Genomic DNA, 26,764 nt, shown 5'->3' on the forward strand with positions numbered 1-26,764 from the left:
GGGCTGGGCACTGCCAGGGCTGGGCACTGCCGGGGCAGGGCTGGGCACTGCCAGGGCGAGGCTGGGCACTGCCAGGGCTGGGCACGGCCAGGGCGGGGCTGGGCACTGCCAGGGCTGGGCACGGCCAGGGCGAGGCTGGGCACTGCCAGGGCAGGGCTGGGCACTGCCAGGGCTGGGCACTGCCAGGGCTGGGCACTGCCAGGGCGAGGCTGGGCACTGCCAGGGCTGGGCACTGCCAGGGCTGGGCCCTGCCGGGGCAGGGCTGGGTACTGCCGGGGCAGGGCTGGGCACTGCCAGGGCTGGGCTGGGCACTGCCGGGACAGGGCTGGGCACTGCCAGGGCAGGGCTGGGCACTGCCAGGGCTGGGCACTGCCGGGGCAGGGCTGGGCACTGCCGGGGCTGGGCACTGCCAGGGCAGGGCTGGGCACTGCCAGGGCTGGGCTGGGCACTGCCAGGGCGAGGCTGGGCACTGCCGGGGCAGGGCTGGGGCACTGCCAGGTGTCCCCAGGAGCTGCACCTGAGCCAGAATGAGGAACTGCTATGAACAGGAAACGGCCTCGAGTCTCTGTGATCTGAGTATTTACAGGGATCTGTCCTGCGCCGAGGGCCAGAGCAGCTGCAGGGTGTGACTGGTGTGCCAGTGTGTGACTGGTGTGCCAGTGTGTGACTGGTGTGCCAGTGTGTGACTGGTGTGCCAGGGTGTGACTGGTGTGCCAGTGTGTGACTGGTGTGCCAGTGTGTGACTGGTGTGCCAGAGTTTGACTGGTGTGCCAGAGTGTGACTGGTGTGCCAGTTGCAGTGTTTGACTGGTGTGCCAGTGTGCAACTGGTGTGCCAGTGTGTGACTGGTGTCCCAGTGTGTAACTGGTGTCCCAGAAGAACCCCAGTGCTGCTGGTGTCGGTGTCAGGTCGGTTCTGCTCACGCGAAGGGCCCGGGGGCTCTGGGAGGGAAAGGAACGGAGGATTCATCCCGGAAAAACGAGGAAAGGATTATTTCCAGTCCTTTGGGACCTGTTCCTGACCCACGGCCGGGCCTGGCGCGGGTGGGAAAAATCCTTTAAAGCCTGGAAAAAAGGGGAGGGAGCCTGGCAGAGGCAGCCCCAGCTCCGAGCCCGATCCCCACTGCTCCTCTCCCGGTGGGAAGAGCCCCTGGGGGACCCCAAAATGCTGCTGGGCACCGGGAGGGGCTGCTGGGTGGAACTGGGAGCACTGGGGAGCAGGGGCTGCTCTCTCCTCCTGCTCCCAGTGCTGGGAATGGCCCAGAGCAGGGAATGGAGTGGGAGCAGGGACCCTGGGCAGCAGAGCCAGAGGAATCCCAGGATTCCCCCAGCCCAAGGATTCCTCCATGGAGAATCCTGGGATTCCCTCAGCCAGGGGATTCCTCCATGGAGAATCCTGGGATTCCCTCAGCCAGGGGATTCCTCCATGGGGAATCCCAGGATTCCCCCAGCCCAAGGATTCCTCCATGGGGAATCCCAGGATTCCCCCAGCCAGGGGATTCCTCCAGATGGAATCCTCCGATTCCCAGCCAGGGGATTCCTCCATGGAGAATCCTGGGATTCCCACAGCCAGGAGATTCCTCCAGATGGAATCCTGGAATTCTCACAGCCAGGGGATTCCTCCATGGAGAATCCCGGGATTCCCCCAGCCCAAGGATTCCTCCATGGAGAATCCTGGGATTCCCCCAGCCAGGGGATTCCTCCAGATGGAATCTTGGGATTCACCAGCCAGGGGATTCTTCCAGATGGAATCCTGGAATACTACCAGCGAGGGGATTCCTCCATGGAGAATCCTGGGATTCCCACAGCCATGGGATTCCTCAATGGAGAATCCCGGGATTTCCCCAGCCAGGGGATTCCCCCAGCCAGGGGATTCCTCCAGATGGAATCCTCAAATTCCCAGCCAGGGGATTCCCCCAGGGACAGAAGGGCTGGAGGAGCAATGGGGCTGTTCCCAGGCCTGGGAGAGGTGACAGGTGAGGGTGTGGGGTGGGCGACCAAACAGCTTCGCTGCAGCCACTGTTCCCATTTCCCTGCGGAAACCAGCCTGGATTCCACCAGAAACGCTTCCCAGCTCCCTCAGGAGCAGTTCCTGATTCCCTGCACGAACATTCCTGACTCCCTCAGGAGCCATTCCTGATTCCCTCAGGAGCAATTCCCGACTCCCTGCACAAACCATTCCCGATTCCCTGTGGAAACCATCCTAAATTCTGTCACAAACCCATCCTGTCTCCTTCAGGAGCCGTTCCCAGTTCCCTCAGGAACCGTTCCTGTTGGCGTTTTTTGCCCTCAAGTGACAAATTCCTTCACCCTGAGCTGCTCCTCCTTCCCTTCCCTCCCGGCACCGGCTCCTCTCCATCCTGCCGTGCCTCCTCCTCCTCCTCATCCCCATGAAGAGCTTCCTCTTCTTCATCCCCATCCTGCCGTGCCTCCTCCTCTTCATGTCCATCCCAGGTGCTTCCTCCTCTCATCCCAGGAGCCTTCTCTTCTTCATCCCCGTCCCAGGAGCCTCATCCTCATCCCAGGTGCTCCCTCTTCATCCCCATCCTGCTGTTCTGCTCCTCCTCCTCTTCCCGCTCCTCCCATCCCAGCACAGCCGGGTTCCTCCAGCCCCGCTGCCCCTCTCGGGATGCCCAGCAGGGTTTGGAGCAGCCGCTTTCAGCTCTCACCGCCCCCCATTCCCTCCCCAGAACAGGGCTCCCCCGGAGCCACGGGGGGATTCCAGGGATTTGGGAGCAGGACCTGCTCTCCCCATCCCTCTCGGCCCCACAACATCCTCCCACCCCTGGCACACCCCCCTGGCACACACAAACCTCCTTCCACCCTGGCACACCCCCCTTTTCCATAGGCACATCCCAGCTGCTCCTGCAGCTCCTCCAGCCCAGCAGCCAGAGCGGGGCCAGGATCACCAATCCCACCAATCACAAATCCCAATTCTGGGGCTAAAAACCACCAATCCCACCTTTCCTGGGCCAAAATCACCAATTCCACTTTTCCTGAACCAAAATCACCAATTCCACCTTTCTGGCACTGAAATCACTAATCCCAACTTTCTGTGGAGCCAAAACCACTGATCCCACTTTCTGGGGCTAAAGTCACCAATTCCACCTTTCTGGGCCTGAAGTCATCAATTCCCCCTTTCTGTGGAGCCAGAATCACCAATCCCACCTTTCTGGGGCTAAAGTCACCAATCCCACCTTTCCAGGGCCTGAAATCACCAGTCCCACCTTTCTAGGGCTGAAATCACTGATTCCACCTTTCCTGGGCCAAATTCACAGATTGTACTTTTCTGTGGAGCCAGAATCACCAATCCCACCTTTCCCGGGCCTGAAATCACCAATCCCACCTTTCCTAGGCCTGAAATCACCAATCCCCCCTTTCTGGGGCCGAAATCCCGGATTCCCCCATTCCGGCCCCGTTCCGCCGCCAGCGGCGTTGCCTTCGCCCAGCGGGAAGAGAGGGAATTCCACAGCACCCTACAAATCTACCGGAGCGCGGGACCGCCGGGGCCTCCTGCGCCGGGCAGAGAGGAACCCCCCATTTCCTTTATCTATCTATATCCGAGTGCGGCGGTGTCGATATATATATATATAAATTAAACTCCGGCTGCGGGGCTATAGCGTGGTCTCACTGCCCATGTCCCGGGGAGCCTTCTCCGTGTCGGTGTCCTCGTAGTCCGACTCCATCTCGATCTTCACCTGGGGCACGGCACAGATGGGGTTTCGGGAGTAGTTAAAGGCGGGAGACGACGGGCACGAGATCTTCAGGTGCAGGGTGATACTGGGGGCAGGAGGGGAGAGGGCGGTGAGCAGCCGGGGCTGCGGCCCCCACCCCAAACCCGCCCCGGGGAAACGCTCCAGCCCATGCTGGTGCCTCAAGATTTTGAGCTTTTTATATCGTTTTCATAGGTTTTTTGTATATTTTCCATATATTTTTTCTTTTTTTTATCTATATTTTCCTTATATTGTCTAATCTGTGTTTTTCATATATACTTTCTATATTTTAAATATAATTTTCATATATTAACTATTATTCCTATATTTTTCCTTATATTTTTCTGACATATTTCCTATATTTTTCATATATTTTTTCATATATTCATCTATTATTAGTAATATATTTTCCATATATTTTTCTGACATATTTCCTATATTTTTCCTATATTTTCCATGTATTCTCAGTATTTTTCCTATATTTTCCATATATCTTTCATATGTTTCATATATTTTCTATATATATTTCATATATTTTCCATGTTTCATATATTTTCCATGTATTTTCTATTTGTTTCATATATTTTCCTTATATTTTCTATTTATTTTTCATATATTTTCTTTTTTTTCATATATTTTTCCTATATTCATATATTTGGTAGACTGTTCACACCTGGTTATATTTTTGGCACTTTTTTCTACCCTTTCTCTTAGATTTTAGAATAATAAACAAACCCTTCTAATGCATATTGGGATTCCGTTTAGTCTTAAGGAGAGGAAGAATCTGGACAAGGATATTTTGTTTTCTACCAGAACTCAAAAGGCAAAGAAGCCCCATTGGAACAACTCCAGTGGGGCAGAGCGTGGGGGAAATTCCCTCACCAGCTGCTCTTCTAATTGGACAATATCTGTTAGATTTATATTTATAGATTTAAAGTAATTAATCAATATTATGAAAATTGTAGAAATTCTAGGATTCTCAAAATTGCCCCTGAAAGCTTTCTTTTTTATCAACATTTTATCGCCGTTTGGAAAAGTTTTGTGTTTTAGTCCAGGCTACCACTGAGAAATTAATGAAAATCTGAATTTTTCCTGTCAACCTGCAGAATTCATGGACGATATTCCCAAAATTCGGGATTCAGAGTCTGAAAAATCCCCGTGGCTGTCACTGAGCAGAATTTTTATAGCTCCAAACCCCACAGCAGGGACAACAAAACCACCCCAAACCCAGAGGGACGCTGTGAAAATCTGCCTGGATATTTGGGGATTGCCCGGGAATGGTGGAGCCGGGAGGATCAGCTGGGAGGATCCCAAATTTCCCCCAGGGAGGGGGTCCCGGTTACCTGCGATCCATGTCCGAACCGTTCGGGGAGGAGTCAGAACGCAAAGCTCCAGGTGGAGGCCCTCTTTCCTGGGGGGACACGGAGCTGAAACACTGCCCCGGGTGACCCCAAAAACCCCCTGGTGCCCCACCCCAAAAACCCCCTGGTGCCCCACCCCAAAAACCCCCTGGTGCCCCACCCCAAAAACCCCCCGGTGCCCCACTCCCCTCTGCATCCTGGGGCCAGAATCACCAATTCCACTGTTCTGGGGCCAAAATCACCAACCCCACCTTTATGGGGTTAAAATCACCAATCCCATTTTTCTGGGACCAAAATGACCAATCCCACCTTTGTTCTGGGGCCAAAATCACCAATCCCACCTTTGTTCTGGGGCCAGATTCACGAATCCCACTGTTCTGGGGCTAAAATCACCAACCCCACCTTTATGGGGTTAAAATTACCAATCCCACTGTTCTGGGGCTAAAATCACCAATCCCCTTTTTCTGGGGCTAAAATCACCAATGCCACTTTTCCTGGGACCAAAATCACCAATCCCACCTTTCTGGGGCTAAAATCACCAATCTCATTTTTCTGGGGCTAAAATCAGTCTCATTTTTCCAGGGCTAGAATCACCAATTCCACCTTTCTAGGGCTGAAATCACTGATTCCACTTTTCCAGGGCTAAAATCACCAACTTCACCTTGCTGAGGCCAAAATCACCAATCCCATTTTTCTGGGGCCAAAATCACCAATTCCACCATTCTGGGGCCAAATTCAATCCCACCTTTCTGGGCCATGGAGGAGGAGGAGGAAAGCTCCCGGGAATCGCAGGTTTTGGGGCGATCAGCGAGAGGAGGGCCCTGCCAGCCGTGCCAGCTCAGGAGTTGAACTGAGCTAAACCTCACTGGGGTTTTGTGCAGCCTGGAATGAACCCCCCAAATTTACCCCGAGGATTTCTGGTGAAGGTGGAGCCGAATCTGCTCTTTCTCCAACACGAGAGGCTTTTGGGGGCTCCAAACACAGATTATTTTTCACAAACCCCCATCAGCACCAGCTCGGGGACACAGAACCCGGGAGATTGCCGGATTTGTTTTTGGGGTTTTTTTGTTTTTTGAGATTTAAGGAAATCCTGGCGATGCCCAGGCCTGGGGATGAGCGGTGCTCTCCCTGCTGGGTTTGCTCCGGTCCTGGCGCTCCGGGGGGACGCGGGGTGCGTGTCCGGCGGGGTTAGTGCCGAGCGGAGCCCACGGAGGGGTTAGGGAGAGGCTCCTGGGCTCGTTACTTACGGCTCAGGCAATGCGGGCCCAGGGCCTCCATGGGGATCTTAATGACTGAGGGAGGTGGGAACTGGGGAAGAAACGGGGAAATTCCCGGTGAAGGCAGCGCCTGCGGGGGCTCTGAGACCGCCTGGAGCTCCCAAAGGGGCCCGAAGCCTCCAGAGGAGGAGGAGGAGGAGGCTTTGCCTTCCTCTTCCCAAATCCCCGGGCAGGAGTTGCACAGAGGCTTTGAGCAATGGGTGCCGTGCCCTAAACTGGGGGATTTGGGCTCTTCTCCCTGAGGATTTCCCTTTTTTTGCCACGATTTTCCAGCTTTTGGGATATTTCCTGGAGCCTCCTGCCAGCCCCTGAGCCCCTCACTCAGCCCAGGAACAGCTCCAGCAATCCCAGACCTCCATCCCAAACCCGGAGGTTTCACTGGGAATTTCCCCTCCCCGGCTCTGGGATGTCCCCGCCGTCCTCGGGAGCCCCCGGTGACCCCGCGCCCACCTCCTCGTCGCTGCTGCTGTCGCCTTTGTTGCCTTTCTTCTTCTTCTTCTTGTCGTCCTCCTTCTTCTTCTCCTTCTCGGGGATGATGTTGTCGATCCAGGCCAGGTCGTGTTGGGAGAAGACGAAATCCAGGAGCCGCCTCACCAGGATCAGGGCCAAGATCTGGCAGGGCACCAAGAGCATCTCAACCCAAGATCTGGTGGCCACCAAGCCAAAAATCCCTTAAATCCCAAAAAACCCCTTTGGATCAAGGATGGGATTACCATGACAGGGAAGATGATGGTGCCATGGTAGGGCCATGCCAAAATCTCCTTAAATCCCCAAAAAACTCTTTTGGGGTGAGGTTGGAATTTCCACGACAGGGAAGATGATGGTGGCCATGGTGGGACCACAACACAAATTTCATTAAATCCCAAAAAACCCCTTTGGATCAAGGATGGGATCACCATGACGGGGAAGACAATGGTGGCCATGGTGGGATGGCACCAAAAATCTCAAAAAACCCTTTGGATCAAGGATGGGATTACCATGATGGGGTAGATGGTGGTGGCCATGGTGGGATCACACCAAAAATCTCATTAAATCCCAAAAAACCTCTTTGCATCAAGGATGGGATTACCATGACAAGGAGGATGATGGTGGCCATGGTGGGATCACACCAAAAATCTCATTAAATCCCAAAAACCCCTTTGGATCAAGGATGGGATTACCATGACAGTGAAGATGATGGCGGCCATGGTGGAACCATGCCAAAAATCCCATTAAAACCCCAAAAAACCCTTTGGATCAAGGATGGGATTACCATGACAGGGAAGATGATGGCAGCTGTGGTAGGGCCATGCCAAAATCTCCTTAAATCCCCAAAAAACTCTTTTGAGGTGAGGTTGGAATTTCCATGACAGGGAAGATGATGGTGGCCATGGTGGGATCACACCAAAAATCAAAAAAACCCTTCCAAGATAGAATGAGATAACCATGATGGGGAGGATGATGGTGACCATGGTGGGACCACACCAAAAATTTCATTAAATCCCAAAAAAAACCCTTGGATCAAGGATGGGATCACCATGACGGGGAAAACAATGGTGGCCATGGTGGGACGGCACCAAAAATCCCAAAAAACCCCTTTGGATCAAGGATGGGATTTCCATGACAGTGAAGATGATGGTGGCCATGGTGGGACGGCACCAAAAATCTCATTAAATCCCAAAAAACCCTTTGCATCAAGGATGGGATCACCCATGACAGAGAAGATGATGGCAGCCATGGTGGAACCATGGCAAAAATTCCATTAAATCCCAAAAAACCCTTTGGATCAAGGATGGGATTACCATGACAGGGAAGATGATGGCAGCTGTGGTAGGGCCATGCCAAAATCTCCTTAAATCCCCAAAAAACTCTTTTGAGGTGAGGTTGGAATTTCCATGACAGGGAAGATGATGGTGGCCATGGTGGGACCACAACACAAATTTCATTAAATCCCAAAAAACCCCTTGGGATCAAGGATGGGATTACCATGACGGGGAAGATGATGGTGGCCATGGTGGGACGGCACCAAAAATCTCATTAAATCCCAAAAACCTCTTTGGATCAAGGATGGGATTACCATGACGGGGAAGATGATGGCGGCCACGGTGGATTTGAGGATCCAGAGCACGGCCAGGCAGACGATCTGCACCAGCGTGAAGAGGTGGATGCGGCGCAGCGGGACGTGCCGCAGGAACACGTAGTCGGGCTGGTGCTTGGCCGGCATCAGGAAGAGCTTGCAGCGTTCCCAGAACTGCCCGGGGAGGAAGGCCCGAGTTAATCCTCAGCCCCAGCCCATGAAAAACCCTCTTTAGTCCCCAAAATAGAGGAAGAGCTTCAGGGATCCCAAAACCACCAGGGGAGGAAGGCCTGGGGTTAATCCTCTGCCCTACCCCACAGGCTGCCCAGGAAAAGCCTCTTTCATTCCCCACAAACGGGGAATTTGTGAGCTTTTGGTGTTTCTTGGAGGGTTTTGGGTATCTGCTGTCCCATGCAAGAGCCCAAATCCCCCATTTTAGGGCATGGCCCCCATGGGACATGGAAATTTTGGAGTAAAAATCCTTTTTGCAGCAGTTTGGGACAGTCTGGGGCCAGTGAGGAGGAGGACAGGGAGGACGAGGAAGAGGAGAAGGAGGGTGAGAACAACAAGGATGAGGAGAAAGACGAGGAGGAGGATAAAGATGAGGATGAGAAGGATGAGGAGGACGAGGAGGAGGAGAGGGACAAGCATGAGAAGGAGGAGGAGGAGGAGGATGGAGAACAAGGGTGATGGGGAGGAAGGACACTCACCTGGATGCCGTTCAGCGACGCCACGCCCATGTAGAGGAAGACCCCGTAGAGCACCGGCATGGGAATGTACTGGGAACAGGGAAAAACCACGGCCCTGACCCCAGGGAAGGCAGCAGCTCCTCCCCAGGGACACGAGGACAGGGCAGGATCCAGCTTTTTTCTCCCCATGTCCCCAAATCTCTGCAGGGAGTGGGGATTGGGAATGTTTTACCTTCAGGATAGGAGCCAGGAAAACCGAAATCCCCGTCAGCACAAAGACGATGATGCCGGTCACCCTCTGCTCCCTGGAGTGGGGACAGGAGCAGGATCAGCCCGTGCTGGGCTCCCCACCCCGAGGAGACACAGAATCACCAGTGGGAATGGGATGGATCCACTGGGATCATGGATCCAACCCCAGACACACCAAAAGTATCCCTGGGAGCAGTGTCCAAACCTGGAGCTCCAAACCTGGAGCTCCGGCAGCCTCGGGGCCGTGCCCGTTCCCTGGGCAGTGCCACCACCTCTGGGGCAGGAACCTTCCCCAAAATCCAACCCAAACCCCCACCCCTGGCCCAGCTGCAGCCCTGCCCTGGCTCCTGTCCCTGTCACACAGAGCTCAGCTCTGCCCCTCCTCTCCCCCTGCCAAGGAAGCTGGAGCTGGGATCAGCCTCCCTCAGCCTCTCCAGCTCAACACCCCCAGGGCCCTCAGCCACTCCTCGTGTGGCCCCTCCAGACCCTTCCCCACCCTCGTGTCCCTCCTTTGCACTCTCCCCAATAATTTATTGTCTTCTTTACACTGCACCACCCAAAACCGGGTGAGCTTTGGGCTGAGGCCACCTCAGTGCAGAGCAGAGCAGGACAATCCCTCCCCGGCCACGCTGTCCCTGCTGTCCCCCCCAGGACAGGACAATCCCTCCCCGGCCACGCTGTCCCTGCTGTCCCCCCCAGGACAGGACAATCCCTCCCTCGCCACGCTGTCCCTGCTGTCCCCAGGACAGGACAATCCCTCCCTGGCCACGCTGTCCCTGCTGTCCCCAGGACAGGACAATCCCTCCCTGGCCACGCTGTCCCCAGGACAGGGATGTCCCCCCAGCTCCAGGACACTGCTCAGACCCACCTGAGCCCCCCCAGGACCCACCTGACCCCCAGGAACTGGGGCTGCTCCCCGGGGGCGCTGGTCTCGGTCTCCATCTTGAGGCTGTCGATGTGGGCGATGGAGATGACGGTGGCGGCCACGTACCAGGGCAGCCCCATGAAGGAGCACACGGCCATCAGGATGCCCACCCAGAAGAGGTCCAGGTGGTACCCGGCTGCCTTCTGCAACACAGCACGGGGGGCTCGGGGGGGCTCTGCATGCTGGGGTGACCCCAGCCCAGCTCCACGGGGTGACCCCAGGCACCCCCGGCAGGGCCTGAGTGTGCCCCAAACAGCCTTGGGGCATCTGTGGCACTGTGGTGTACCCCACACAGACATGGGGCACCCCACATCATCCCAAAGCACCCTGTGCCACCCTGATGTCCCCCACATGGACATGGGGCACCCTGTGTCACCCCACATCATCCCAAAGCACCCTCTACTGCACCCCACGCTGATAGGGGCACCCTGTGCCACCCTGATATCCTCACAGGGACAGGAGCACCCTGTGTCACCCCAAAACACCCTGTGTCACTGTGATGTCCCCTCATGGGCATAGGGCACCTTGTGCCACCCTGATGTCCCCCACATGGACACGAGGCACCCTGTGTCACCCCACATCATCCCAAAGCACCCTGTGCCACCCTGATGTCCTCATACAGACATGGGGCACCCTGTGTCACCCCACATCATCCAAAACACCCTCTACTACACCCCACACTGATATGGGGCACCCTGTGCCACCCTGATATCCTCACAGGGACAGGAGCACCCTGTGTCACCCCAAAGCACCCTGTGTCACTGTGATGTCCCCTCATGGGCATAGGGCACCCTGTGTCACCCCGTATCTCCCCACATCACCCCACATCTCCCTGTACCCCCCATCTCATGCCATATCACCCCCCTGTGCCCCGTTACCCCCAGAGCTTCACCCCCCAGGCCCTCCAGCACCCCAAACCCACAGCTGGCCACGGCCAGGGGCAGCCTCCGCTGGAGCCAGGGCAAACTCCCAACCCCACCCCAAACGTGGGTGCTGTGAGGGATCCTGGGGTGCCCTGGGTGCTGTGGGCAATCCAAGGGGTGCCCTGGGTGCTGTGGAGGATCCATGGAGTGCCCTGAGTGCTGTGGGGGGATCCGTGGGGTGCTCTGGATACTTTGGGGAGGATCCTGGGGTGCCCTGGATGCTGTGGGGGATCCACGGGGTGCTCTGGGTGCTGTGAGGGATCCATGGGGTGCCCCGGGTGCTGTGGGTGATCCATGGGGTGCCCTGGGTGCTGTGGGTGATCCATGGGGTGCCCTGGGTGCTGTGAGGGATCCATGGGGTGCCCTGGGTGCTGTGGGTGATCCATGGGGTGCCCTGGGTGCTGTGGGTGATCCAGGGGGTGCCCTGGGTGCTGTGGGTGATCCAGGGGGTGCCCTGGGTGCTGTGGGGGATCCATGGGGTGCCCCGGGTGCTGTGGGGGATCCTGGGGTGCCCTGGGTGCTGTGGGGGATCCTGGGGTGCCCCGGGTGCTGTGGGGGATCCTGGGGTGCCCTGGGTGCTGTGGGGGATCCTGGGGTGCCCCGGGTGCTGTGGGGGATCCCCCTCGGGTCTCACCCTTAGCTTGTGCTCCTTCCTGTTGACGATGACGGCCGTGATCTGCTGGTCCATGAAGATGAGGATGGTGACGAGCAGGGCGGGCAGGGCGCTGGCCAGGTACACCCACCACGGGTTCTTCCCGAAGGGGAACACGAACCAGCCCCGGTCCACGCGGGTGGGCTGGGGAGAACAATGGGGTCGGAACCTCGGGAACGTGGCATGGATTGGGAAAACCCAAGGGCTGGCGGTTGGGGTCAACCCCACCATCCCACCCTGGATCCATCCTAAATCCTGTACCCCAAACTGTACCCAAATCCTCACTGGGACCCCCACCAGGATCCTCACTGGGATCCTCATTTCCATCCCCATTGGGATCCCCATTGGGATCATCATTGGGATCTGCTTTGGGATCCCCATTGCCGTCCCCATTGGGATTCCCATTTGGATCCTCATCGGGATCCTCATTGGGATCCCCATTGAGATCCCCATTGGGATTATCATTGGGATCTCCACTTGGATCTGCATTGGGATCCCCATTCCCATTGGGATCTGCATTGGGATCCCCATTCCCATTGGGATCTGCATTGGGATCCCCATCATCATTCCCACTGGGATTGACATTGGGATCCCCGTTGCCATCCCCATTGGGATTCCCATTGGGATCCTCATCGGGATCCTCATTGGGATTTCCATTGGGATCCTGTTTGGGATCCCCATGGCCATCCCCATTGGGATCCTCATTGGGATTCCCACTGGATCCTCATTGGGATCTGCATCGAGATCCCCATTGGGATTCCCATTGGGATCCTTCTTGGGATCCTCATCGGGATCCCCACGTCACCCCCTGGATGGGGGAGAAGGAATCCCTCTGGAGTGGAGTTTTATGGAGTTTTGGGTTTTTACCTTGAAATCGGTAGGCACTTGGAGCTTTGGGGTGTTGAGTCCGAAAAGCACATCCAGCCCCACAAACATTAGTATGGACATAAAGATAGAGAAATCGCTAATGAGCTTACGGAGCTGCCGGGAGAGAGGGGACAGAGAGAAAAGGAAAAAAGGGAGGGGAAACAGCAAAACAGCGAGGAAAAACGGCAAAAAAGGGAGGAAAACATAAAAAAAAAAAAAAAGGAGGGAAAACAAAAAAAGAAACGAAAACAAATAAACAAAAGAAAAAAAGAAGGAAAAGCAACAGAAAAAGAGAGGGGGGAAAAGGAGGAAAAACAATAAATAAAGGAGGAAAAACAATTAAAAGGGGAGGGAAAACAACAAAACAAAGGGAGGGAAAACAAAAAAGCGAGGGGAAACAATAAAAAGGGAGGAAAACAACAAAAATGGAGGGAAAAGAACAAAAAAGGGGAGGGGGAAAGGGAGGAAAAACAATCAAGAAAAGGAGGAAAAAACAGAAAAAGAGAGGAAAGAGAGTCAGTAAATTAGAATATTGTTAGAAAAGACAAAGTAGCTTTTGAGAAGGTGACTGGAGCTGTGATGTTCCCAAAAAAACCTGGTGAGGAGCTGGAAAAAAGCGGGGGAGCGGAGAGGAGGCCGAACCTTGATGATACTGGGGATGTGGAGTTTGGGGGTGTCCAGTCCGAAACAGGCGTCCACTCCACAGAAGAGCAGGATGGAGAAGACATTGGAAAAATCAGCAATGAAAGCCCTGACCTGGAGGCAAGACAGGGAAACGGGGTTGGAAAGGGAATTAACAGGGTTGGAAGGGAATTAACGGGGTGGGAAAGGAATTAATGGGGTAGGAAGGGAATTAACAGGGTGGGAAGGGAAATTAATGAATTGGGAAGGGAATTAATGGGGTGGGAAGTGGAATTGGGGTGGAGAGGTTTGCTCCTGCTTTGGGATCTTTCCAGCTCCGCTCAGCCACAGACAACCCGGGAATAACCCCCCAAATCCACATTTCCTCACCTTTCTTCCACAAGGTGAGGGGTTATTGGGATTGAGAGAGGCAAGGGAGAGAATCCTGGAATGGTTTGGGTTGGATGGGATCTCAAACCCGATCCAGGGCCACCCCTGCCACGAGCAGGGACACCTCCCACTGTCCCAGGGGGCTCCAGCCTGGCCTTGGGCACTGCCAGGGATCCAGGGGCAGCCACAGCTGCTCTGGGAATTCCAGCCCAGCCCCTCCCTGCCCTCATTCCATCCCAAATCCCATTTAAATCTCCCCTCTGGCAGTGGGAGCCATTCCCTGTGTCCTGTCCCTCTGTCCCTTGTCCCAGTCCCTCTGCAGCTCTGCTGGAGCCCCTCAGGCCCTGCAGGGGCTCCGCGCTTTCCCCGGAGCCTTCCCTTCTCCGGGGGAACATCCCCGGCTCTCCCCGGAGCCTTCCCTTCTCCGGGGGAACATCCCCGGCTCTCCCCGGAGCCTTCCCTTCTCCAGGGGAACATCCCCGGCTCTCCCCGGAGCCTTCCCTTCTCCGGGGGAACATCCCCGGCTCTCCCCGGAGCCTTCCCTTCTCCGGGGGAACATCCCCGGCTCTCCCCGGAGCCTTCCCTTCTCCGGGGGAACATCCCCGGCTCTCCCCGGAGCCTTCCCTTCTCCAGGGGAACATCCCCGGCTCTCCCCGGAGCCTTCCCTTCTCCGGGGGAACATCCCCGGCTCTCCCAGCCCGGCTCCCGAGGGGCTCCAGTTCGTGACGGGGACGGAGATTCCCGGCTTGAGGGGACGGAGACCGCCCCACAGCGGGGCTGCTCCGGCGTGAGGGGGACGGAGATAGCCCGGGCTGAGGGGACAGCAGCTCCCCATCCTCCGGGCGGGGTCCCAGCTCTGCAGGTGGGGTCTCAGCTGAGCGGGGCCGAGGGGCAGAATCCCCCCGGAGCTGCTGCCCACGCCGGGCTCAGCCCAGGGCACCTCTGGGGCCGTGTCCAGCCTCTCCCCCACCCCAAACCCCTCTGCCAACCCCTCTCCATCCCTTCACCCCAGCCTGGATCCATCCCAGGCATTGCCCCATCCCAGGGGCATTTCCAGCACTTGGAATGGTCAAACCCCGTGAGATCCCCAGGGCTTGTCCAGGCCCCTCTGGATGTCCCCACCCTTCAGGATTGTCCCTTGGTGTCACCTGCGAACCTCCCGAGGGTGCCCTTGACCCTTTCGTTTCCATCGTTAATGAACACATTAATTAACTCCCCAACAGTGACCACTGGACACCACTGGTCACTGATGTCCATCAGACTCTGGGCTGGTGACCACTCCCCTGTGGATGGGATCATCCCACACATTCCTCATCCTTCATCCCACACATTCCTCATCCTTCATCCCACCAACTTGTATCCATTAATTGTCCACTCGTTAACCCAGCTCCTGTTTGGAGAGGAGGATGTCATCAAAAGCCTCACAAAATTCCAAAAATCAGGGCCTAAAACCTCGGGAAGGATCCCAGTTTTGGCCAAAGCCTCCTAAAACCAGGGATTTATTTTCCTGGAGTTCTTTGCCTCCACCGAAAACTCCCGACAGCTCCCATTTCCCCTCATTTTTGGGAAAGGGGTTGGCAGAACCTGGTCCTTTCCTTACCTTGGTGGGGAAGTAGCGGCTGAATTTGAATTTTTTCAGGGTCAGGGTCATGGAGTAGGTGCCGAAGAAGAGGATGAAGGACATGAGGGCCAGGTCGGGCACGAATTTGCAGGATTTTCCCACTAAGCTGCCGCCGTACTTGAGACATTCCTTCTTACTCAGCTGGGTCCAGTCCAGAGCTGTGAGGTTGATAGCATTGGACTGCGAGAAACCCCGAAAAAGGCAAAATTAGCAAAATTTGAAATTATTGCAGTGTGCAGGGAAAGGGGGAGTTTCAGCCCAAAGTGAGCAGAATTGGCATTTGTAAGGTGCAGCTTGGGAAGAAAGGGAAATTTCCTGTCCAAACCCCAAAATTTTGTATGTTAAGGATCACATTGTCCAAGAAAAGGGGGATTTCACAACTGAATTGAGCAAAATCAGCATCTGCTGCCACTGGGGTACCCAAAGCCCCAGGAAAACCGCAGAGCTGATATAAATTTTGGGGGGAAAAGAGTGGATTTGGTGCTGCTGAGCCCTGCTGGGAACCCAAACCAGCCGAAATTGGAGCTTCCCTCGCTCCGACCTGGCCCGTGGCGCTCCCTGGGCACTGGAATCCCTCAGATCCGCCCTCCTCATCCCGAATTTCCCGCTGGGACGAGCGGATCCCATTTCTTACCAGAGAAACGTTAGTGGTGTTCGGTGCCACTGGAGCTGAAGCATCGAACAAGGTCGCGTTGGCTGCGGGAAAGGAGTCGGTTATTGAGGTTTTGGGGTGAAACCCGAGCTTTTGGGCACTCACACCTGCTGAGCCCGGCAGGGTCGGCAGCCCGAGATTTTGGGGGGAAATCTCCCTTTTCTAACCCTGCAGTGACTTCTCCCTGATTAATCCCACGCGCCGGGGAGGACGCGGCGGCTCCCGCGGCAGCTTCTCCCTCCGGGGCTGGCGAGGGCCGGGTCCAGAGGGGATTTTTTAGGAGCTTCCCAGTTCCTAAAATTTCCAGGAGCTTCCCAGGGAATCCCCCAGGAGTGGGGGTGGACTTAAAACCACGGGGGTGGAAGGCTGGGAAAGCAGCTGGGGTTTTTTAAATTTGTTTTTTTATTTTTTGGAGAGGTGGTACCCAAATCACGCCCAATTTGCCTGGTTTTAATTATTATTCTTTTTTAAGAAATCGTTTGGGGGTGTTTTGGTGTCATCAGTGCAGAATTCTGTCTTTTCGAGCCCCCGGCACCTTCTCCTCCTCGGCTCTTCAGGCGACGCGGCTCCGCAGCTCTGGGAGTGCCCCGGGGCTCTCTTGGAGTGCCCCTAAAAGAGGGAATTCGGGAATTTGGGAATTCCGGGACTGCTTTGCCGCCCCCCTCTTCCATCCTCTTCGCCAAGCGGGAATTTCGGCCGCCGCCTCCATCCCTGGCACCGGGGATTAATGAAGGAGAGGCTGGGTCAGGACAGAGGCCCCGGGGCTGCCAGGAACAAACCCGGCCCTAAAAACATCGGCCTTGTTCTCAGTTTTCTCCTCCACAACCTTTTCTGTTTCCACAAATCCCATTTTGGGATTTCTACACCTTTAAAGGGCGGCACAGCACCAGTGGGATTAAAGAGAGGAGCCCTAAGGGCTCTACACAAACCTTTTTAGAGAGAGAGAAAAGTCAAATACATGGAAAAAAAAAAAAAACAACGGAACCCCCCCATGGGGGGAGAGTATCAAATATTAAAATAGTTTTAATATTTAGAAGGCGATACTCACTTGAGATTGAAATCAGCCCCAATTGATGTGTGCAGCAGAGACAAATATGGGACAAATCAGTTATAATAATCAAAAATCAGCACGGATGGAAAAAAAGGGAATTAAAAAAAAATAGAAGGATGGAGGGGGGAATAAACATCATTTCTAGAGGAGTTTTAAATCCGGCGTGGACACTGCTGCCGTGGGCAGCCAGGGTGAGGAGCGGGATCGGGAATTGGGGCGTGGATGCCTCTCAGCTGCTCGGGGTTTGCTCGGGATGGGGGCTTGGAGAAGGGGAGACCTCCCTGGAGGCTGAAGGCTCCTCCTGCGGGAGCGGCCGGGCGGATCCCGGGGGTGCTCACGGTTCCGTTCGGGAATTCCAGCTCCAGAGGTTCCGTCTTCGCTGTCCCACGGGTCGGGTTTTGGGAAGGGTTGGGCTGGTTCTGGGGCTCTCTGGGCTCTCGGATCCCAGCGGGATCGCGGTGCTCACGGAGGGGTGGATGAGCAGGAATTGAGGGAAAAAGCAAAATTAAACCCGGCGGCTGCGATTCCCACCGGGTGAGAGCTCTCCTTGGAATGGCAGCGCGTTGGGAATGGGTTGGGTGGAGGGTCTTGGATGCTTTTCTTGAGTGAAGGAGACAGGAGAACTTCACCATGACCTTCATCCATTGCCATCTTCTCCCACCTTCATCTTCATCCATCATCATCTTCACCCGTCTTCATCCACTGTCACCTTCACCCACCATTACATTCATCCATCATCGTCTTCATCCACCGTCACCTTCAGCCACTGTCAGTCTCCTCTGGCTGCAGCTGATGCTCCCCGAAATTTTGATTTTTGACACAAATTCAGCTCCTGGGAGAGCAGGCAGTCACTGCCGTGAGCCCAAAGCCGTCTCCACTCCCTTCCAGGAGTGTCCCAGCTCCACAATTCGGATCTGGGATCCTGCAGGGTGTCTGTCCAAGAGCAAAACCATGGAAGGACCATCTGCTCAGAGCATGATGGCCTCTCCTTTTGGAAAAGGAGTGGGAAAAGAGGAGTGGAAACTGTCCATGGAGGTTCCCACACCCAGCTGGGACATCCCAGGGTGAGCACAAAATAACCACCGCGGGTATTTCTGGAGATTCATCTTCCATTGGCAGCAGGCTGGAATGACCCGAAGTGTCCTTTTATTTCTTCCACATTCCCTCCTAATCCATCCAGGTCTGGCTGCTCCAGGCTGAGATCCCGACTCTCCGCCCGGGAAGCACCGAGTCATCGATCCGAGGGGGACGAGGCTCTTCCTCCATCTTCAAAACCCCCTCCGGGGAGGACGAGGACGAGTTCGAGGTCTCTCCACCCCAGGCAGCTGCCTCCTCCCGCAGCCTGGGCCAGCGATCCCGTGGGATTCATCCACGCCAGGACCCTCCCACCCCCGGCCCCTGCGCGGGCGGCCCCGGGATGAACTCACCTGGGTCGGGGGCGACGCACTCGCACTTGTACATGGTCACGTAGTCGGGCTTGAAGTCGGAGTTGATGGGGTAGTACTTGAAGGCCCCGATCATCTTCTTGATGGCGTCGTAGATGAAGATGAAGCTGATGAGGGTGGAGAAGCCCTCCTCGGTGAAGCGCGTGATGTACTTTATAATGAAGCTGGCGTCGGTGGCCACCAGGATAAGGCACTGCAGGGCCGAGTGCAGCCCGATCCACAGGCGGAACTCCATGTAGTCGATGCCGTTGCCTCTGGAAGAGGGGACAGGCGGCCCCATGAGAGCAGCTTGGGCCGTGGGACATGTCCCACTGCCGCGGGGACAGGCCCTGCTGTCCCCTGGGGAGGCCCAGCACTCACTTGCTGAAGTCGAAGAGCAGCTTCTCGAAGATGAGGATGGGGCCGGTGCTGCTGAGGATGATGAGGGGCTGCCCGGCGAAGAGGCAGAACATGGAGCCGGCCATGGCCGTGCCCAGGAAGCTCTCCATGACCCCCTGGGGACGGAGCAGAGGTGGCGTTACGGGGGTCCCGGGCCACTCCGTGTCCCCACGGATCCCCCGATGGAGATGGGGCCTCGGGGCCTCGGGCTGGACCCGCTCGAGATGGGTGGGACGGTGTCCCCTTGCTCCTGGCATTGCCATGGAGGGGATTCCGGGGTTCCAGGGCTGCCAGTCCCACCTGGCAGTGAACGTCTGACCCCAGAAGTTTGGCATGCATGGCACAAGTAGGGTAAAATCCATCCCATTCTTCCCATCCCATGGATCCCATCCCATGGATCCCATCCCATCCCATGGATCCCATCCCATGGATCCCATCCCATGGATCCCATCCCATGGATCCCATCCCATCCCACCCCATCCCATCCCATCCCATGGATCCCATCCCATGGATCCCATCCCATCCCATGGATCCCATCCCGTTATCCCATCCCATCCCCACCCCCGCCCACACCTGGTAGTTGTCGGTGGCGTCCCCCAGCAGCCCCCCGAAGGTGATGGCGTTGGTGATGCAGCCCAGGTAGATGAAGAGGATGGCGGAGATGGACTGGATATGGAAACCTTCGTAGAAGTCGCTCGGGAACCAGGGCAGCTTCCTCTTGATATCCAGGTAGAGGCCACCGCAAAACCTGCGGAGACACGGCCGAGGACGTGGTGACTCCCACCAAAACAGAATCGTGGAATCCTGGAGGGGTTGGACTGGGAGGGACCTTAAACCCCTCCCATTCCACCCCTGCCACGGGCAGGGACAATTCCCACTGTCCCAGGGGGCTCCAGCCTGGCCTTGGGCACTGCCAGGGATCCAGGGGCAGCCACAGCTCCTCTGGAAATTCCATCCCAGCCCCTCCCCACCCTCCCAGCCAGGAATTCCTTCCCAAAATCCCACCCATCCCTGCCCTCTGGCAGTGGAAGCCATTCCCTGTGTCCTGTCCCTCTGTCCCTTGTCCCCAGCCCCTCTCCAGCTCTCCTGGAGCCCCTTCAGGCCCTGGAAGGGGCTCTGAGCTCTCCCTGGAGCCTTCCCTTCTCCAGGGGAACATTCCCAACTCTCCCAGACTGGCTCCAGAGCAGAGTCTGCATCCCAGGATCATGGAATGGTTTGGGTTGGAAGGAGTCCTAAAGACCCCTCAGTCCCACCACACCTCCCACTGTCCCAGGCTGCTCCAAGCCCTGTCCAGCCTGGCCTTGGGCACTTCCAGGGATCCAGGGGCTCTGACAGCTGCTCTGACCAGTTGGGAGATTTGTAAATATGGATACATAAATGGAATATTTTATGTACACATGAGCAGATCTGGTGCTGACAAAGACCCGTTCCCACCAGGATTTCACCCCTCCGTGCCCCAGGACACCCCAGGATGGATCCCGACACCCTCCGGAGGTTTTTGGGGGTGGCTCCTCACTCACCTGCCGGTCCAGGCCAGCTCCTCCCCGATCTCGTGGACCTCGGGCATCTCCCCGTCTTCGCTGCCGCCGCCGCCGCCCCCAGCGCCCGCCCCGCCGGCCGCGCCGTTCATCTGCCCCACCTCGTTCAGCGAGAACACCGATTTCCTGCGGGACACGGCACCGCCTCGGATCTGTGCCGGCACCGCCGGATCGGCACAGCCAGATCGGCACAGCCAGATCGGCACTGCTGGATCGGCACAGCCGGATCGGCACAGCCGGATCGGCACAGCCGGATCGGCACTGCTGGATCTGCACAGCCGGATCGGCACAGCCGGATCGGCACTGCTGGATCTGCACAGCTGGATCGGCACAGCCGGATCGGCACAGCCAGATCGGCACTGCTGGATCGGCACAGCCGGATCGGCACTGCTGGATCTGCACAGCTGGATCTGCACAGCCGGATCTGCACTGCCAGATCGGCACTGCTGGATCGGCACAGCCAGATCGGCACAGCCGGATCGGCACAGCCGGATCGGTGCCGCCCAATTGGCAGCATCAGATCAGCACAGCCGGATTGGCCCATCCAGATCGGCACAGCCAGATCGGTGCCGCCCGATTGGCACCATTGGATAGGCACAGCCAGATCGGCACTGCCAGATCGGCACAGCCGGATTGGCACTGCCGGATTGGCACTGCCGGATTGGCACCATCAGATCAGCACCACCGGATTGGCACTACCGGATCGGCACTGTCAGATTGGCACTGCCGGATCAGTACCGCTGGATTGGCACTGCTGGATCGGCATTGCTGCATCAGCACCGCCGCATTGGCGCCATCAGATCGGTACCATCGGATTGGCACCACCGGATTGGCACCACGGGATCAGCACAGCCAGACTGGCACCGCTGGACTGGCATAGCTGGATCGGTACCATCGGATTGGCACCACCGGATTGGCACCGCCAGACTGGCACCATCGGATCGACACCGCCGGATCGGCACCGTCGGATCGGCACCACCAGATCACAGAATTCACAGAATGACCGGGTTCGAAGAGACCTCCAAGCTCATGGAGTCCAACCCAGCCCTAACCTCACCTAAACCACGGCACCAGTGCCACATCCAGGCTTTGTTTAAACACACCCAGGGATGGTGACTCCACCACCTCCCTGGGCAGAACATTCCAATACTTTATCACCCTTTCTGTAAAAAGCTTTTCCCTAATACCCAGCCCATATTTTCCTTGGCACAGTCTGAGGCTGTGTCCTCTCCTTCTGTCAGTGCTGCCTGGAGAAAGAGCCCAACCCCACCTGAGCACAGGCACCTCTCAGGGAGCTGTGAGAGTGATGAGGTCACCCCTGAGTCTCCTTCTCGGCACTGCCGAGCCCCGGTGCGAGGGCCATGGCCAAGGCGTGGTGCAGCTCTGAGCCTGCACCGAGCGCGGGGTTTGGGGTGAGTTTGGACAGACCCAGAGCTGGGTTTGCTCAATTTGTGCAGTCATGGGGTGGGATGGGTTGGGAGGGACCTCAAGGATCATCCAGTTCAACTCCTGCCCTGGGCAGGGTCTCCTCCCACTAAAGCTGTTCCAGGAGTGTGGGAACAGAGCCTGCTGCAAACCCAGCACTCCTGGAACATCCGCAGGGGTAATTCCAGGGATGAAGCCAAGCAAGGCTGTCGCCCCCCAGAACTGGGCCCACGGGGGTGGCCTCAGGGCTGGCTCTGGCCCCACAGCCCCACCCACCTCTTCTCAGCTGAGGGCACCTTCTTGGGGGGCTCAATGCGGATGTTGGGGTCCCACTCGCCGGGCGGGAGGACGATGACCTCGTCCAGGAACTCGTCGATGCCGGCGATCAGGTCCTCCCTGTCCCGGGCTTTGTAGGCAACGTCGCTGAAGAGCTGGGGGTGGACACAGGACAGGGGTCAGCCACACCCTCTAGTCCTTCCTCCTGGGGGTTCAAATCTCAATTTTGGGGGTGAGAAGGTGGAAATTGCTTTTTTCGCTTGGTTCTGAGCCGGGGGTGGCCTCTACTCACGTCGTCCACCATGAGAGTGGCGATGGCCCTGCCGATCTCGTTGTAGGACTTGGCCTTCCCCGCCGGGCCGAGGAGGATGAAGAGGAATCTGGGGAGGGAAAGGGGCTGTGTTGGCCACCTCGGTGCCCCAGTGCCACCAGACCGCTCTGGCCCCCGGGGACGGCGCCCACCTGGTGGGGACGGGCACCTCGGTGACCCCCCCCAGCATGGTGGCCTGCAGCAGCCGCACGAAGGCCACGAAGGGCTTCTCCAGGAACTCCACCTCCCCCACCAGCACGTTGGAGGCCTCGGCGTCCTTGGGGATCTTCTTGATGAACTTGTTCTTCAGCTGTGGGGAAAGGCGAGATCGAGGGAGGGACCCCTTGCCGAAATTTGGCTTCTCTCCCCGTTTTTTTCCACCAAAGTTGAAGCCTCAGGCCCCAGGATTTCACCTCTGGTTGTTCCAGGACTCCCAGAGGTGGGGACTGAGGAGCCACATCCAGGAATCAGCCAGGAAAAATCCACAAAGCCGGATTTCCTCAGAAACATGGCTAAAACCGAGACTGGCCCTACAGTGCACCCCCAGGGCTCACAACCCCACCAGCAGCGTTTGGTTTTGCTCTCCTGGGTTCTCCGCAGGGAAAACTCCCTGAAATCCCCCTGTGGAAAGGCTGTGCCAAGCCCCAGGGATGCTGGAGGGGTCAGGAGATAAACTCCAGGAGCTTCTGGAGTTTATCTGCAGCCCCGAGCCCCTGCACGGCACAGAACCCCCTCAGCCCTGCACGGGGCAGGTTTTCGTGCCTTGTTCCTCCCCAGCCCCGTTCCAGGAGCTGGAACAAACAACGGGAACAGGAAAACCTCATCCATGGATTTGTTCCCCGGGTCTCTTCTCCCCCGCAGCTCTTTTCATTAGGAGCCTAAAAGGGTTCAATACCCAGCCGGGCAGGGAGTTATGATAATCTATATGGCAGCATGAGGGGAGGCATGTGAGCCGGGCAGCCGCCTCTCCCCGTCCTAATCTTTTAAATCCAAATGGAAAAAAGAAAAAAATCATAATAATAATAAAGCAACTCCTCCAGTGCTGCTCGCAATAAGAGCAGGAGTTACCAGTGGCCACTAAGCTTCATGTAACACTTAAAAAGTCCCTTTGTAGTGGGCCTATTAGGGCGATTAAACCTAAATGCTTTGCATATTTTGGGATTAACCCTGCGAACCCCATTGCTGGAGGGGATATTTGGGGTTCCTGAGTGGGCACTGGCACGGATTCACTTCGGGAGGTGGCCTGAAAACCTTTGTGGTGTCCCTGTCCTGTGTCCCAGCAGTGCGTGGATTTCCATCCATGAAATCCAAGGAAACAAAACATTATCTATTGTATTTGGACTTGCCCTGAAGTGCCTCACCCCAGGTGAGCCCAGTGAGGATGTCCCGGGGAAAAAGCAAGTTGTTATCCCATTCCCTAAAAACCAAGGGCAAGTTGTTATCTCATCCCATTCCCTAAAAATCCAGAGCAAGTTGTTATCCCAACCCATTCCCTAAAATCCCACTGAGTCAGTGATTCCACCATCGAATTACCGTGAAATCACGATCAGGAACAAAGCAAAGCTCATACAACAAACCAACCATTCCCAGGAAAAGAGTCTGGGATGGGAAAGGGACAAAATCCCACTGATCCATCCCCGAGCTGGGACCTGCCGGAGCTGGAGCTGCTTCCCAGCTCCCTCCTAAAAGCAACCCCAGAAGGAAAAGCCCCCCACGGCCTCTCAGCTGAGCTTTGCATTGAGAAACCCCCGGAAAAACAGACCCCACCCCGAATTCCTGCCCCTCATCTCCAGAGCTGAACCCCTGTGCGCTCACCCGAGGGCTCCCATGGGATTTACCGCCCTCTCCCAGCCAATCCTTTAGGATTCCTGCCTTTCCAAACACCTTTCCTGTCCTTCCTGAAGATCTGGAGGGAATTTTTGCCCCGCCCTGATGGATCTGAGCGGCCTCAGCCTCCTGGCTCGTCCCTAATCCTGTGCTGAGAGCGCAGGTGTCACCTCTGGGGCAGCTTCCCTGCGGCTCCACAGGGATCAATGCAGCCATTAACTCTGCTAATTAGGAATATCGGCCAAGCCGAGGCTCACACGGACACGAACAGCCCCAGATGGTGTCGGGATGCGGCTCCCCCCGAGATTTTGCGGTGGGTACCTGGTCAGTGCTCGGCGTGTCCGAGATGTCGTTCATGCTCCGGCTCTGGGCGTGACCTGGCGGAGGGAAGGGAATGTGAGGAAAAGACACCCCTGGAAAAAGCCGGGAGAAAACCCGGTGGGGAGAATTTGTGCAAAGAAATAAAATATTGTCCGTGGTATCTGGGCTTGCAAAGCAGCAGCAGCAGGGCCATGAAACCCTGGGAACGAGGGAAAATTCCTTCTCTGGGAGGGTGGAAAGGCTGGCACGGGGCAGTGGTGGAGGGCCCATCCCCGGAAGGGTCCAGAAACCTCTGGATGTGGCACTTGGGGACTCTGTGGCGGTGCTGGTGTTCCTTGATCTCAGAGGGCTTTTCCAGCCCTGATGATCCCAAAACTCCATAAATGGGAGCGTTCTCAGCTACTCAAACCAAGCTCCCAGGCTGGGATGGGATTTCCCACCTGCCCTCTCCCAGCCAAGCAACCTTTTAGATTCCCTCCCTCCTCCAAGCACCGTTCCTTCCCTCCCTAAAAATTTCAAGGAATTTTCTCCCCCATCCTAAGGATTTTGAGCTACACCAGCACCCTCACTCATCCCGAATTCCGTGCCGCGCTTCAGGGGTGGTGGCTGTGCTGGGGCCTAATTTCACCCTCCCGCTCTGCCCTTGGGCTGGGCACTCGGTTTTCCGGGGATTTTTGTTTTTCCGGGGGTGTCTGGGGTGCCCCACTCACGCAGGCGGCCGTAGCTGGCGCTCTGCCGCATCCGCAGGTCCTCGGTGGAGCGGTGGAAGGCGGCGCCGGCGGCCGGGCCCCGCGCGGGGCTGCGGGCTGGGGAGAGGGAGAGGCTGTGAGGGCAGGATCCCCTGGGAATGTGGGGGCAGGATCTCATTGGGAATGTCGGGGCAGGATCCCCTGGGAATGTGGGGGCAGGATCCCCTGGGAATGTGGGGGCAGGATCCCGTGGGAATGTGGGGGCAGGATCCCATTGGGAATGTCGGGGCAGGATCCCATTGGGAATGTCGGGGCAGGATCCCATTGGGAATGTGGGGGTAGGATCCCATTGGGAATGTGGGGGCAGGATCCCATTGGGAATGTGGGGGCAGGATCCCGTGGGAATGTGGGGGCAGGATCCCCTGGGAATGTGGGGGCAGGATCCCCTGGGAATGTGGGGGCAGGATCCCGTGGGGAATGTCAGAGCAGGATCCCATTGGGAATGTGGGGCCAGGATCCCATTGGGAATGTCAGGGCAGGATCCCCTGGGAATGTGGGGGCAGGATCCCATTGGGAATGTGGGGGCAGGATCCCCTGGGAATGTGGGGGCAGGATCCCATTGGGAATGTGGGGGCAGGATCCCATTGGGAATGTGGGGGCAGGATCCCATTGGGAATGTGGGGGCAGGATCCCGTGGGGAATGTGGGGACAGGATCCCATTGGGAATGTGGGGCCAGGATCCCCTGGGAATGTGGGGGCAGGATCCCATTGGGAATGTGGGGCCAGGATCCCCTGGGAATGTGGGGACAGGATCCCCTGGGGAATGTGAGGCCAGGATCCCCTGGGAATGTGGGGACAGGATCCCCTGGGGAATGTGAGGCCAGGATCCCCTGGGAATGTGGGGACAGGATCCCCTGGGGAATGTGAGGCCAGGATCCCATGGGAATGTGGGGGCAGGATCCCCTGGGAATGTGAGGATGAGATCCCATTGGGAATGTGGGGGTGAGATCCCATTGGGAATGTGAGGGCAGGATCCTGTGGGGAATGTGGGGGCATGATCCCATTGGGAATGTGAGGGCAGGATCCTGTGGGGATGTCAGGGGAGGATCCCATTGGGAATGTGGGGGCAGGATCCCATTGGGAACACCAGGGCAGGATCCTGTGGGGAATGTGGGGGCAGGATCCCTGGAGAACTTCAGGGCAGGATCCCGTTGGGAATAGTAGGGCAAGATCCCATGGGGAATGTCAAGGGCAAGATCCCATTGGGAATGTGGGGGCAGGATCCTGTTGGGAATGTCAGGAGTTGGATCTCATGGGCAACATCGGGAGAAGGTTCCCTTGGGGAACATCAAGAACAGGATCCCATTGGGAATGTCAGGGCAGGATCCCACTGGGAATGTCGGGGCAGGATCCCCTGGGAATGTGGGGGCAGGATCCCATTGGGAATATGGGGGCAGGATCCCATTGGGAATGTCAGGGCAGGATCCTGTAGGGATCACCAGGGGCAGGA

The 26,764-nt window shown here is 56.9% G+C and overlaps 1 protein-coding gene across 1 annotated transcript in view; it reads right to left on the reverse strand.

The window, feature by feature from the left end:
* Nucleotides 1-3,651: 3,651 nt before the first annotated feature.
* Nucleotides 3,652-26,764, reverse strand: part of SLC4A5 (solute carrier family 4 member 5) — a 31,262-nt gene continuing 8,149 nt past the window's right edge. Inside the window, exons 4-24 of the mRNA XM_063420748.1 lie at nucleotides 25,276-25,371; nucleotides 24,566-24,621; nucleotides 22,570-22,727; nucleotides 22,400-22,487; nucleotides 22,108-22,262; nucleotides 20,389-20,532; nucleotides 19,442-19,616; nucleotides 18,851-18,984; nucleotides 18,473-18,744; nucleotides 15,977-16,038; nucleotides 15,322-15,522; nucleotides 13,353-13,466; nucleotides 11,826-11,987; nucleotides 10,233-10,411; nucleotides 9,327-9,399; nucleotides 9,116-9,184; nucleotides 8,406-8,579; nucleotides 6,800-6,961; nucleotides 6,320-6,380; nucleotides 5,055-5,122; nucleotides 3,652-3,778 (exon numbers count right to left, since the gene is read on the reverse strand). Coding sequence (XP_063276818.1) covers nucleotides 5,088-5,122; nucleotides 6,320-6,380; nucleotides 6,800-6,961; nucleotides 8,406-8,579; nucleotides 9,116-9,184; nucleotides 9,327-9,399; nucleotides 10,233-10,411; nucleotides 11,826-11,987; nucleotides 13,353-13,466; nucleotides 15,322-15,522; nucleotides 15,977-16,038; nucleotides 18,473-18,744; nucleotides 18,851-18,984; nucleotides 19,442-19,616; nucleotides 20,389-20,532; nucleotides 22,108-22,262; nucleotides 22,400-22,487; nucleotides 22,570-22,727; nucleotides 24,566-24,621; nucleotides 25,276-25,371 — 2,570 coding nt within the window. The 3' untranslated portion in view covers nucleotides 3,652-3,778; nucleotides 5,055-5,087. The remainder of the gene's footprint in view (nucleotides 3,779-5,054; nucleotides 5,123-6,319; nucleotides 6,381-6,799; nucleotides 6,962-8,405; nucleotides 8,580-9,115; nucleotides 9,185-9,326; nucleotides 9,400-10,232; nucleotides 10,412-11,825; nucleotides 11,988-13,352; nucleotides 13,467-15,321; nucleotides 15,523-15,976; nucleotides 16,039-18,472; nucleotides 18,745-18,850; nucleotides 18,985-19,441; nucleotides 19,617-20,388; nucleotides 20,533-22,107; nucleotides 22,263-22,399; nucleotides 22,488-22,569; nucleotides 22,728-24,565; nucleotides 24,622-25,275; nucleotides 25,372-26,764) is intronic.

Source organism: Prinia subflava, chromosome 32 (assembly GCF_021018805.1).
Source record: "Prinia subflava isolate CZ2003 ecotype Zambia chromosome 32, Cam_Psub_1.2, whole genome shotgun sequence".
Lineage (NCBI taxonomy): Eukaryota > Metazoa > Chordata > Aves > Passeriformes > Cisticolidae > Prinia > Prinia subflava.